Consider the following 14830-nt stretch of genomic DNA (forward strand, 5'->3'; position numbering starts at 1 on the left):
TTTAACAGTAGAGGGGCTATTACACACACTCTTCTCTTTATGCTGATTCAGCACCCTATTCTTTTTTAGAAGTTTTGATGCTGATGGCTTGAACAGGGTGGCAATAAGCTGGGTCCAGGCACCAGTTGCAAGCAAATGAATTGTCATCACATGCATGCGCCAATATCTCTAAACCTTGTCTGGATTGGTTCATTCATTTAGCCTATCTCTTAATGGGCTATCATCTAGTACTGAGTGTCGCTAGGATCTCACACATTGAAAGTGACCCAAACTTTGGTTAGTAAAGAAAGGCTCATACACATGTAGCTATAAGCTAATGAATCATATTTCGACAGTTCAAACCCATATTAACATAAAATATATTTAGCAATGTGTTCATTGAATATTTTTTCAGGGATTATTGGGCTAATAATTAGCTATTTTTTGTAGTGTTTAGCAATTTGATAATTAGTGCCGTTGATTTATAAATTAACAATCATACGCGATACAAGAAGAACATTTATTTTTTATGGCTGATGTCAAAGAGAAGCAAAGGACAGCAACTGGACGTTACCATTTTTGTTGAACAGACCCATTAGTGTCCAGCATGAATAATATTTATAATACAACTAATATAATTGTAAGACAAATTGTAGCAGCAAGTTAATAGCTATTACCTAAAAGGCAAAACATTTTACAATCAACTTCTAATGGCGGATGATGTTTGTGCATTATATGGTGTCCGTGTTCTCATACGCAAAACGTCTCTTACAACAGATTTGCATACAGTTCTGTTAAGACTGATTTGCATACGGTTCTAGACCTGGCTTAGCATTGCAGAACAAAACAGCTCACAAAGCAAGTTAGCCAAGTCTAAATCTCTATTCCTGAATTATTACATTCTAGAATTCTGCCTGCATATATATATATATGTACGTCATTCAGACCAGCAAAATCAGTGATCCGCATTGTGAAACACAGAGTTGTCGCTTAATCACATATTCCTTCCCTGTATGTATAAACTTTGTGTCTTGTGGAAAATTATACAACAGATTCCCCTTCCACGTACATTTACTTACTTAACATAGCTGGTTGAGTTGAGTGCGTGCATATGTGGTTTTTGTATATTGCCTACAGATCACATTTTAAACACCTTAACCTAAACTAGCAGGAAAGGCTTGTATATATATTTTTTTATCTGTTAAAATATATTACTTAAAATTAAACGTTAATATTTCCCCTGCTTACAGATATTACAAAATACAATTTTACGCCTATTCAATATAATATGATCCTCTAATACTCTTAATCTTTTAAAATGTTGTCCTTTTATCGGTTGGAAATAAAAGCTGAGGACATAGAGTATATATGCAGTTGTTGGAGACAATGGCAGAGAATCACATATTTAGGTATATATTATGCATATTTTTCTCTTACTAAATAACGTATTTCTAGGACTCTAGACTTTTAACCTTGAAAGCCATGCGCAATAGACTCATTTACTTTAGAGCAAAATAGCAATATTCCTGGCCATAGCTTGGCTCTTGCCACTAGCCCGTATTTCCCAATTTTTTTTTTACAAATATTAAAATGTTTGCCATCTTAAAATACCAATATTTGTCTAAAAATATTTTTTTCTTAATTTGAAACAAAACAAAAAACAAAAACAGATCCTTAAAAATTATATTACAAGTTAAATTGATTGCACTGCAGAAAAAAAAAAAAATTCATGTTAAAATACAAAAAGCGTTATGGCTCTCTGCATATAAAGTTTAATATTCTGAATATATCCCATCTGAATATTGCAAATATTTCACTTGAGATGTAGATTTTTAAGTTTATGTACAAATACAGCAAATATTTAATATGTAGTAGAAAAAAAGACATGTTTTTGGAGGTAAAAAAAACGGTTCTCTAGAAAATTGAATTTTCTGTCGGAAACAGAGGCCAGCCACATATTAAACTGCAGTGACTAGAATTGCTGAACTGCTATGTGAGAGACCATGCAGTATAATATCAAAATTCATGCTTTAAGCTTGATAATAACAAAATATATTACTTTAAGCTTAACGTTACAATACTCAAAACTACCCTGATTTCCTCGTTTATTTTTTTTTATCTTTTTCCATTATTCCCAATTGTAATAAACGCATCATTTTATTTCCGATCTAACGTAACCCCTGCCTCACTGAACACACAATTCAATGGTTAGTGTCACAAATTTAACAGTAACTACGGACAGCCCACATTAACATTCTAAGACATAAATGTTTGGCATGTTCTTACATTTAGATATATCTGCTTTAGCTTTACATAACATAACCACTTAACACTTTATACAATGTTTTGGTTTCAATGTACAAGCTCATGCCTTTAAATACCATACAACAACTGACTATGGCATTACTTTGCTCATTTGGTCAGCTGACATATAGCCACATGGCGCGAGGCGACCTTTCTCTGGCAGCACGGTGGTGTTGAGCACAAGGCTTTGTGGACAGTTTATTATGTGAACGGAGGTATAGTCTGGGACAGGCATCTCATAACTCGAAGCCTTATCTGTAGGAAAGCTTGAAGCTTTATCTGCTGGACAAAAATTCATGGCAGCAATATTAAGGCTTTCTGTGGTGAAGTAGCTCTCATCCTTAGCAATCGGTGGCATACTTGGTTGACTCTCTCTCGGGGAAGGTAAATTTGGAGCACAAAACGCTGTCATGGCTGATTCACATATGTAAGCATTGTCTGTGATAAGGTTTACAGGATGTAGAATGGGTGGCTCACGGCATTCCTCATTCTCCGTCTTCGTTCTTTGACCTGGTGAGAGAAGAAGTCGTCCAGCTGGAGTTATATCGCTTACAAGGGCATAGAAATCCATACTGGACTTTGATTTCATTTGGCTTGAGGCTGGAATGCTTGTTGATTTATTTTCATTCACAAGTAAAGGCCACATCTTATCATTGTCAGGATTTCTGCTCAGATCTTCTGTATTTGGCAAGTGGAGGTTTGTAGGAGATCCAATGGTCGGTTTTTCATTAAGGCACAATAGATCCACCTCGTTTTCTTTTGTGTTTTGAAGCTGTCCTGTATCGGAGGTACCATCGCATGTGTCACTGTTACTGAAGTCAGTCTCAGGAATATCGGGTTCGCAGCAGCTTGCACGGCCAGAGTCGTCATCTTTAACACCCAAGCAGTTGTGGGACTTCATATGTTCTTCTCCAAGAAGCCTGTCAGTGTCTGAACCTGCCGTCTTGTCCTCTGCGTCATCTAAGTCCAGCTCAATAAATTCAACCCATGGATCTTCAATGCACAGTTCTTGTTTATAGCTCTCGTGATTAGCCAGTATATAGTTAACTTCATCCAGTTTTCCTTTCTAGAAAGTACATGGAAAATATATGTTGAATACATATGTAGGAAGTAGGGAAATTATAAAACGAGTAACGACAACAAAAACTATAATCATATCCCTGCTACTCACAACATTGAATTCACTACTCGTTATTTCAAGCTTTTAACACTGTCTTCCTGCACCTCCATCCCATTCCGACTTCACTGCTTAAGCCATTTAAAAAATAAACTAGCATGAATATCAACCCCTCTCCTTGCTTCGGTCCCGTCTCCGCTAACAAGGCTTCTTATATCATCTTGTCCCCTCACTTCTCTACCTGCTCACTTGACTCGAATTACTCAGGTCTCCTACCTTCTCCTTCCAGTGTCCTTGCACGTATCCTAACTTGTCTATTCAACCTCTCCCTCTCCACTGGCACATTCACATACACGTTCCCTACATCCCTATCTAACTACTCACCGATCTCCCTTCTCCTCCAGCCTCCAAACTGCTGGAAAGTTTACCTGTGCTTTACCTATTCCTTCTAGTATCTCACCATTAACCTCCTAATAGACTGTACACTTGCATGGATCCCTTTCTTCTTGTCAATGTTAATGCTATTGTTAATTTTGTATTGTCCTCTATTGAAAAAGTGCTAAGGAATAAACTGGTGCGCTATAAATAAAGTGTAATTATTGCTGATGAATTCACCTGTAATAGGTCAGGGTCTATTCCCTTAATCTTTGGAACCGGAACTGGGGGCAGAATCAAGACCTTCAACCTTCAAAATAATAATAAAATATGTAAGCAATCATTTTATCTAACAATGCATACACAAGGCAGTATTTTATCTCAACACCATCTATAAATAATGTACACTGGGGATCATGTGATTATTTACATTATATATAGATATATATATATAGATATAGATATATATATATATATATATATATATATATATATATATTGTAATGAAAGACCTACTACCGAATAAAACCACATGTAGTTTTGGTGAAAAACAGGGAAATTACTATTGTAGAAGTGAAAATAGTGAAAATACTGCTAATGCTCATGTCCTCGCATAAAAAAAGTCTCTGTGTTTTATAGTTAATTTAGGCTGAACAGTACTTTTTAATATAATTCAACAAGAAAGGAAGATGTTTGCTTAAACCAGCCATTTGTTCTATTTTTTTTAAAAACAGATCTACGTATGAAAGTTCACAAAATCAAGACTGTTTATTGATAATCCTAAATAGCACTCTTAAGGTCCTATTGTATTTTACCTTTGTAAAATATTGTATTTTTCCTGCTGACAGAATGCAAATGAAAAGGAGGATTTCAAATGACATCGATTCTCATTATTATAGAAATATAAATATTTCTAAAAGGTTACAATAAGTTAAAAAAAATCTGTAGTTCCCCTTTACAAATAACAATGGTTACTTATAAATCACATACCTATCCTTTTTAAAGAATATGATGAACATCAGGGCAACCAACACGGAGGATAACCCGATGATAACAAAGAGCAGCCACGGGAACTCAGGTTCTGTAATAAAAAAAAATAAAAAAAAGTATTTTTACTACATTCATCCTCCAACAAACAAAACCCCACTTTACTGTAGAGGGTACCGTATGCTAATTAATACAACAAAAATATGTAAACACTATATATATATATATATATATATATATATATATATTTCTATATTAAACAGGACTCACTATTTTGGGAAGAAAAATGTACATGGGCTATACATACAAATCACTTAAAAGGTACCCGTATGATTTTATGAATACAAGGATAAAAAAAATCTGATAGCAGACTTGTAAGTTGCTCACGGTGTCAAAAATGTTATATCATACTTATTACCCCCAACATTTGAAATTAGCCAGAGAGGGGCATTTTAGTTTTAGGGGCTGCAGTTAGGAATAGTGTGGGGGTAGGCTTTATATGTCTCTGTGGCCTATTGATGGCTCGTACAAGACATTTAGAGGAATATAGACACCCCTGCTCAGGTCTCCATAAAAATGAGTGTTTCCATGGACCTGTCCAGATGCTTGGTAGTCAGCTCTTATTTGTGGAGTTTCTGGCTGAACCCTGCAGCGGTACTATGTTCTGCTACCATATGAGTATTCCTGGGATCTCTCTGCTTCCCCAGGTGAGTTTATTCTTTGAGATCAGGGGGGTGCTGTCTGGCCACACTTGCTTCTCACCTACTTCCCACCCAAGAATGGCCAGCCCTAGCCCTTCACGAAGCCACTAACCCAAAAGAGCGAGAGACCCTGGGAAGTTCCTAGGTATGCATACGAGTCCCCAGTGCAGACAGACCAAGCACTTACCGGAAGAGACTTCTGGTCTAGTTAATAGGAGGGAAGTGGTTTCCGTTTACTTCTAGTACTGCCTCCCTAGCTGCCTAATTACCGTATTACCATTCTTCACCCATGTTTATCCATGATTTGCCAATCTCTCAACTACAAACATTTTTTTTTCATATTTTCTTATACAGTGGGGAGGGGGGAGAAATAGCTTTTGTGAGTAAGTAATGCTAATACTGCTTTTTAATGCGGGACATTTTTTTACTGAATGAAAAAATCAGTAGTAAACACTTCACAATGCATACATCTAATGTATACAAATATACAACAATCAAACAGCGGCGACATGTTATTGTTGCTGTTTGTATTACTTACCTGGAATTGGAAGTGCTTGTATGTATAAGATATCACTAAATTCTCCAAAATATTCGTTTGCATGTTGTTTGCTTCGAACTCTGACCAAATATTCCTTTCCTAGTTTCAGAGCATATATCGGCGCATATGTTGTAGTAACTAAACTCATCTACAAAAAAAAAGGCAAAAGAAATCAAAAACAAAATAAACACATAAAAAAACATGAAAATACGGATTATTATTGTAACCCAAAAGTATGCTGTAGCTGGATCGTATAGTACAAATGGTTAAACAGTTTGCTGATAAGACTGTAGTTTATTATAAAAAGATTTCAGAATCACACTTTTGATGACTCGAGTGTCATCCCATATATATCATGTTTTGGCCAGGATTTCCAAAAACTGTAACCAGCACTTTGCTAAAATTCCATTTATTTATTTGGGTGTGGCTACATTTTAGCCACTCCCAATTGTACTGTCCCTCCTCCTATTTCAGCCTATGCCACGTGATTGTAATTTTTTAATGCTCCACCCACAAACTATATTAGCTTATTTTATGGGGACCAAATGACACTGAAGTACATATGCCGGGGGGGGGGGGCATTATGGATGTCACCATGGTGCGCGCATTTTTCTCACTGGTTTATCCAAAAAGAGATTTCAGTTGTGATAAAGTAAAATAATTTAGAACATCTTTTCCTCTTGACGTAGAACTGTTTTTATTTAGACTGTGATCAGAGTAATTTGGTAGTCACATGCATCACTACAGCAGCGCTATTTGTGACAATTAAAGGGTTAATAAGCAAATAGTCTCAGGGTCAGCTCATTATTTTTGAACAAATGTGGTCCAAACAGTTAAGGCATTTGATGGTATAACCAGTCTCACATGGTCAAATATTACGTGTGTTTTACCTCCTCCACGTAAAAGATTTGTCTTTAAACTGCCCATTTAGATCTTGGCAGAAAACCCAAAAATCTGGTACAAAATTGTTTTTATCTACTGTGTTTGGACATAAACAGCAAGGAACATTAGCATTCTTATTCCGAAGACATCTCGCTTTTCCTTTCCCCACCCAAAGACTGTAAGAAACAGTGTAGGGATTGCTAAATGGCGTGGAATTATCATGCAAATCCTAAGAACAGTAAGTTAAAATGGCGGCTGGTATACACATAGAGTAGGTTCAAGTCAATTTTAACCTTATTCTGCATGTGACTACACACCACCAGTGGATAGTTAATAGGGGAGCAACTATGCATAATTTCCTCAGTTAGTGCTATGGGAAGACTGGGAAATGACCACATTAAAATCAGAGTCACATAAGTCTTCTTTTTACTTCTGCCAACTTGACGGCTAGATGGACGTGCTTACTGTGTGCTAAACCACTGGCATTGGGTTCCTTGCTGCGGTTGCCATTTAGGTCGCTGTGCCACAATATAATGGCCATTCATTATATTAAAAATGTCTCCACAGACTAAAACAATGTAATATTATTTAACTAGATTTATTATAAAGCTATATAAATAAAAATAGAGTTATATAAACCAATTCTGTAATTAACACAGCAGGATCAGGACTAAAAGAGCTGACTTACCGCTGTCCATTCTGTGCTATTAACATCCTTGTATTGAACCTCGTAGTGTAGTAAGATCCATCCGCTTTTAACGTCTGCCGATGGCGGAGGCTGCCACGTTACCTTTATGTCCATATAAAGACTCGATGCACTGATATTAAGAAGGGTCCAATTCAGAGCAACGGGAGGGTCTGGTCTCACTGAGTAGATTTTAGAAATGTATAATTAATTCATGGCAAACTGTATCAAACTATAAGTCATTCATAAAATTATTCCACAACAAGGAATTCTCGTAGACCCCATCATGGCCTGCATAGGCTGGTGAACAAATGAGGGAACTTGAAGCTGAGGGATAAGATTCAACTAGTCTCCTGATTAGATCTATTGAACACAGATGTGATACCACTTAACGATGGTCCACTGATATACAGCGTAGAATGACCTTTCAAACTGGACCTATCCCACATACATGCTGGCAAGCCCTGTCCTTAGTTAGAGAAACACTGATTTATAAACCGTATATTTAGTATTTTTTTTTTAGCTTATGTTCCATTATTCTTGCGTTACAGATACAGCCTCCCTATGTCTTCTTACTTATGACTGGTAAAATCTTGAACCAACAGAGAACTGGGCAAACAATGCCAATATACTGTATATATATATGTATACACTATATGACCAAAAGCATGCGGACATCTGACCATCACACCTATATGTACGTCCGGTGGCAGTGTGCTTTACACCACTCCAGCCGATGCTTGGCATTGCGCCTAGTGATCTTCTGCTTGTGTGTAGCTGCTCGGCCATGGAAACCCATTTTAACGAAGCTCCTGACGTACAGTGCGTCTGCTTCCAGGGGCGGTTTGAAACTCTGTAGTGGGTGATGTTACTGAGGACAGATTATTTTTACGTGGTACACGTTTCAGCACTCAGTAACCCTGCTCTGTGCATAGTCTACCACTTCATGGCTGAGCTGTTACTCCTAGATGTTTCCAGTTCACAATAATACAACTTGACTGGGGCAGATCTAGCAGGGCAATAATTCCATGAACAGACTTGTAGGGAAAGTGGCATCCTATGACAGCGCCATGTTTAAAGTCACTGAGCTCTTCAGTGTGACCCATTCTACTGCCAGTGTTTGTCTATGGAGATGGCTGCTTAATTGTATACGCCTGTTAGCACCTGTTAGCAATGGATATAACTGAAACATCTAAACTCAATAATTAGGAGGGCTGTCCACATACTATTGGTCATGCAGTGTATTTAAAGGTCTCAGAAATCATGTCTTGTCTGTCCTGGGTCATTAAGCCTTTCCTGATATATTATATATTATATAATATATAATATATATATATTATATAACTCTAACCAGTTTCACAATATGTCTGATACTAATGGTGGGGCCAAGGGGTGTTATGTGATACTTGTTTGGTGGCAGAACTTACAAATTTCATCGACTGATAAACAGCGCTCGTCAAAGATCACACCGTCGCCCACAAGCTGAAGGCAATAAGCCCTCCAAACATCAGTGTAAGTTTGATTGAAGTAACAGCTATTTTCCCCAGCAGAAACAGTATCTGGACAGTCCACCCAGTTTGCGTGCTCCCTGGAAGAAGGAACAGTACTGTGACATTCCCATATTCCTCATTTCCTCTAAAAACTACACATATTAGGTTAAAATGTTTTAAACATGTTGACCAGGAAACAAAAAGTATTTACAGGTCAGTCACATCGGCACAGCTTTCCCTTACCAAATCGCCATCAGTACCAAATGTTTAGATTATTTCTTCTTTTTGCTTTCAGCGTAGTACTTGATGACATGTATCCTAGGCCTCATCAGCGATGTTAAAGCCAAATACCAGGGGCTCACTAAGGCGGGTGTGAGGGGTGCACTGCACCCAAGTGCCCCTAAAACAAAGACACTGCACACTTGTAGTGTCGAGTACCACTTAAGTACTAGCTGCAACCATGGGCGGATCCAGAGGGGATGCAACTGCCCACCTGAGAAAGATGGCGGCATTTCAAGGAGGAGGCAGGGTCATGTAATGTTGTGTGATCGCGCAGTAGTAGCACAGCCTGGAGCTTCACGGGGTAAGTGAGTAGTATGTGTGTGTGTGTGTGTGTAAGTGTGTGTCTGGGTGTGACATTGTGTGTTAGTATAAGTTTCTGTGTGGATATCTAAGTGTCTGTGTATGTTTAGTGCATGTGTCTGGGTATGGTAGTGTGTGCATGTGTGTTAGTGTGAGTGTCTGGCTATGTTAGTATTAGTGTCTAGATGTGTGTTAGTGGTGGGTGTCTGAGTGTGTCTGTTATTGCTGGGTGTCTGTGTGCATTTGTGTTAGTCTGGGTGGGTATGATAGTGTATGTGCCTGGAAGTGTTAGTGTGAGGGTATGTGTATTAGTGTGACTGTCTACATTAGTATGAGTGTCTGGATGGGTGAGTGTGTGTTAATGTTGGGTGTCTGGATATGGTAGTGTGAGTGTCAGGGTATATTAGTGTGAGTGTCTGTGTGCATGTGCATTAGTTTTGCAATACTGCTATGTTAAAATAAATTGATTATTTTGCCTTTAAGACACAAATCCTTAGTATGCTCTTTGATCTCAATTGAATGTTTTGTGGTTTAAAGATACGCCTAGCAAAATTTTTGAGACTGTGTGTACGGTTACTTCCTAGGTGTGAGTATGTATTTATGTGTGCATATGTATATATATAGTGTGTCCTGTTGATGGGATGTGGCATTAACAGCAGGGGACAAGTATAGTAGGGTCATCACATGAGGGCGGGATCACTGTTATAGCCATAGTAATATTGGTGTCAAGAAAATCCCCAGACGCCCGTGACTCGAGGCTCGTTCCTGGCCAGCCCCAGGCTGTGCACCAGTCAAGTTACATGCTTTAAAAGGTTTATCTCTAGAAATCATCTAACTGAACGTACCGTCTCCTGTACTGTAGCTTCAGCAAGCCTGGGGATGACATATGGTAGAAATTTCCATAGGTCCAATAACAAGTGAATGTTTCCAGTTGAGGAGACCAACATTCAGTGATGCTGGGTGGAACTGATGTGTCTGAAAAAAAAAAAAAGACCACAATATATAGTTACATAAAATTAAATAAGTAATACCATTGCTTACAATAGCTTAAACAAATACATTGTAAATGAATAGCTACGGCACCCCAGACCTTGGAAATATACCAATCAACAAATACGCCATAAGTATTCAGTTATACTTAGAATATCAATTCAGTTTTCTCAGTTTTCTCATTTCAGGGGAAAAATGCCAATGAACTGAAACAGTACAAAATAGGGCTGTAGAATTAATAAAACAGGTTATGAAGAACATCCAGCCAAACTCGGCCAGTTCTGGGAAACAGACATTCTTTACATTAGGCTTTAGAATACCAGACCTGTTTTAACCCCTTAAGGACAATGGGCGATCCGTAAACGCATTAAAAACAATGCATTTTGAGCCCGTACATGTACGGGCTTTGCCATTAAGGGGTTAAATTTATGGAGAAGACGGTGATATTATTATTAAACAAATAACAGATTTTGATCCAGGGGCTAATCTTGTCCACACAGCTCTTGTGTCCTAATCACCCACCACACTTGTAGATTGTGTTTACATTATTATTACATCTATTGGGTCCTGCGATCCAAGTTGGACAACAATGTACAAATGGAGAGAAGCAGAGATAACTGTTTATTATGCTTTCTTCCTCTGTTTTTTTGAAACCGAATCCCTGCACCCCCCTAGGCACTCCACCCACAAAACCCACACAAGGCAGCAGAATAACCCATGCCATTGAGACATTGATGTTACAATTCCCATCCATTGAAGAAAGTCTCTATTAGAAGCAGTGTTTAGAATTCTTAGTCAAAGCGCTCATATACTACAAGACAGGACAACTTCTGCTTAAAGGCTATTACATTAATAATATTAGCAATAATAAATATGTACAGGCTCATTAAGGTGTGGAACGTTGGATAACAACAGGTGGATTATAGAAATTAAGAAATTTTTATCAAATATCTTTGGCCACTAGGGCTATTTCAAAACCCAGTTTTACTGCCTGCATTGCAATTGTTACTTTGTATTTTTTCTGGACCTCAGGCTGGAAGAATTATGTCAATCTTCATTGGTGAAAACTACACAAAACTGTTATTGCTCAACTTGTTACAATGTTGCAAACTTAAATATATTGTCTAAATCAGGGGTGTCCAACCTGCGGCCCTCCAGCTGCTGCAGGACTACATCTCCCGTACTCCTCAGCCAGCCCCTTAGCTGAAAGAGCATTATGGGAGATGTAGTCCTGCAGCAGCTGGAGGGCCGCAGGTTGGACGCCCCTGGTCTAAATGATCCCATGGGAGGCACTGAGATCAAGTTCCAGTCAAAGGAGGATACAATGGTTTGAGAATCAGCTGCTACTGGATGTGGATAATGTTTTATTTTTGGATGGCTTCTTTCACTGGCTTGGCTATGCTGGATGGGGCCTGAAAGATTTAAAACTTAAAACGTTTTAAGTTCTAGACACTATTTAAAAAATATTTTTATATCTACAAGTTGCCAAGTGTCCAACCTCCTGGCCCCCAACAGGTGCTTAAATGGACCCACTAAATAAAAACAAATCACCCCTTGCGATACCATAGGATAGTGATGGAGGGAGGAGAAGAGGCAAGAGATGGAGCCCATGCCTCGCCAAAGACACTTCAAGCCCAACCATTTTTTTTTTAAATTATGAGGGTCAGTCAAGTCTCGTCAGCTGAGTTTGCCAGTTGAGTTTTTAGTTGTCAGCAGAGCATCTTTAACCTTTTTGGTAATTTCAAATGTTTGAAGGTAGTGTGTGGGCCCCCAAAACCATGTTAGATTACAAATAAAAAAAAGAATCATTACTGTCACCGCAGCTAATAATACCGATGTAAGTAAAGGATTATGCCTATGATAAAGCACTAAGTATAGCGCGAAACGCGTTGGGTGTTTATCACTCTGTCTCCCTTCTGGGCTGTATACCCCTGCTGCTGGTGGATTATAAATGTACAATAAAAACCACAATATTCTGCATACTATGGAGTTTCAGCCTTTATTCCCAGCTCCCGCAGCCATCTCCAGCTTCCTGCTGTTTGTGTTGTGTAAAAGACTAACCTAATACCACCATGTGAAATGTTTCATGATAACATTTCTGCGAATGTACGTGCCTATGACACACTAACCTCTGAGAACACTCCAGAGATTGGTGTGGTCAAAAGTCACATTAATAATGTGGAAAAGAAACTGGGGTGAAATAAACTACACTGATATTTGTAACTGCGTGCGCAAAGTTTAAAGGTTGCACTAAAGGTCCGGAACAATATATAAACTGGTTGAAAAAAAAATTGTAGAATGCATGTTTTCAGCGTGAAACATGCAAACCTTAAGAGGATTCTACCGTCAAATAAGGTCTGAATTTACTCACTCTGGTTTTATTTTTTAAAAAAAATGGCATTCATATATGTTTCCAAATATATGTCAGATTAATTTAAAGGGAAACGTAGACGCTTATTTCCTCTAGTTCAAAGGTTATTTTCCACGGTGTGATTTCCAAGAAATAATAGACTGATTGATATCAAAATAATGACACAAAATAAAGCAAAATTAAATAGGAAAATGAATAAAATACAATTTCATTGGCATTGTGCTTTAAATTTAAAAACGTCTTATTTCCATACAGTACCGATTTATTACCTTTCTCCCTGTTTATTCATACTGTAATTATCAGTTTCCTTTATTTGTTTCATCGAGAAACTAATACGTTTTTTTTACTTTTTAGGCACTGGGGCAACCCTGGCATTTGCGCCTATGGGACTCTCGGGTGGTAATACCATTTAATACCTGGCTACTGTCCATTTGAATTTTTTAGTTAATATTAAAACCCTCAGTGATTTATTTCACAGTAAACACATCTAACATATAAAAACTGTAAAGGAATGGGAACATTCTGTATTACTCACCTGGCGTTGTAACTGCTGGTATGTGTAAAATATCACTAAATTCTGCAAGATCAAGGCTTCCGCTGTGTACGCTTTGGACTCTGACCAAGTATTCTTTTCCTATTTTCAAAGAATATATCTGTATATATGTCGCATGTGTTAGACCCGCCTAGAAAAAAATAAAACAAACACATAATGATAAAAAATCAGGTAATGTCTACTTTAGATTGTTTTTATTGATTACTTGCTATAGTAAAAGGGGGTTAACAAGCCAATAAAACTACAGTTCATTATACGCATTAAATGTTAACCAACGCTCCTTCTCCTCTGGCATGCTGATATCCTGATATCCAATGGCTTTAATATGGCTGTTGTCATAATCATTTGGTTGCCCCATGAAGTCAATATAGTTGAAGATTTCATGTTGGCAAATGCAAAGTTATGAATTTGGGGAAAAAAAATCGAAAAATAAATGTGTAAATGATGCCTTAAAAAAAGGGGGGGGTGTTAGGGAAGACTGGGAAATGACCACATTAAAATCAGAGTCACATTAGTCTTCTTTTTACTTCTGCCAACTTGACCGCTAGATGGACGTGCTTACTGTGTGCTAAACCACTGGCATTGGGTTCCTTGCTGCGGTTGCCATTTAGGTCGCTGTGCCACAATATAATGGCCATTCATTATATTAAAAATGTCTCCACAGACTAAAACAATGTAATATTATTTAACTGGATTTATTTTAAAGCTATATAAATAAAAATAGAGTTCTATAAACCAATTCTGTAATTAACACAGCAGGATCCGGACTAAAAGAGCCGACTTACCGCTGTCCATTCTGTGCTATTAACATCCTTGTATTGAACCTCATAGTGCAGTAAGATCCATCCGCTTTTAACGTCTGCCGATGGCGGAGGCTGCCACGTTACCTTTATGTCCATATAAAGACTCGATGCACTGATATTAAGAAGGGTCCAATTCAGAGCAACGGGAGGGTCTGGTCTCACTGAGTAGATTTTAAAAATGTATAATTAATTCATGACAAAAAAGTCATTCATAAAATTATTCCACAACAAGGCCTGCATAGGCTGGTGAACAAATGAGGGAACTTGAAGCTGAGGGAAAAGATTCAACTAGTCTCCTGATTAGATCTATTGAATACAGATATGATACCACTTAATGATGGTCCACTGATATACAGCGTAGAATGACCTTTCAAACTGGACCTATCCCACATACATGCTGGCAAGCCCTGTCCTTAGTTAGAGAAACACTGATTTATAAACCGTATATTTAGTATTTTTTTTTAGCTTATGTT

The 14830-nt window shown here is 37.8% G+C and overlaps 1 protein-coding gene across 1 annotated transcript in view; it reads right to left on the reverse strand.

Annotated features, from left to right (window-relative positions):
• Positions 1 to 528: 528 nt before the first annotated feature.
• GHR (growth hormone receptor) overlaps positions 529 to 14830 on the reverse strand; it is a 142450-nt gene continuing 128148 nt past the window's right edge. The window contains exons 11-19 of the mRNA XM_053448088.1: positions 14340 to 14518; positions 13537 to 13684; positions 10486 to 10615; positions 8996 to 9156; positions 7572 to 7750; positions 6002 to 6149; positions 4766 to 4856; positions 4016 to 4085; positions 529 to 3349 (exon numbers count right to left, since the gene is read on the reverse strand). Of these exons, the coding sequence (XP_053304063.1) occupies positions 2375 to 3349; positions 4016 to 4085; positions 4766 to 4856; positions 6002 to 6149; positions 7572 to 7750; positions 8996 to 9156; positions 10486 to 10615; positions 13537 to 13684; positions 14340 to 14518 (2081 nt within the window). The 3' untranslated portion in view covers positions 529 to 2374. The remainder of the gene's footprint in view (positions 3350 to 4015; positions 4086 to 4765; positions 4857 to 6001; positions 6150 to 7571; positions 7751 to 8995; positions 9157 to 10485; positions 10616 to 13536; positions 13685 to 14339; positions 14519 to 14830) is intronic.

Source organism: Spea bombifrons, chromosome 1, assembly GCF_027358695.1.
Source record: "Spea bombifrons isolate aSpeBom1 chromosome 1, aSpeBom1.2.pri, whole genome shotgun sequence".
NCBI classification, from domain to species: Eukaryota; Metazoa; Chordata; class Amphibia; order Anura; family Pelobatidae; genus Spea; species Spea bombifrons.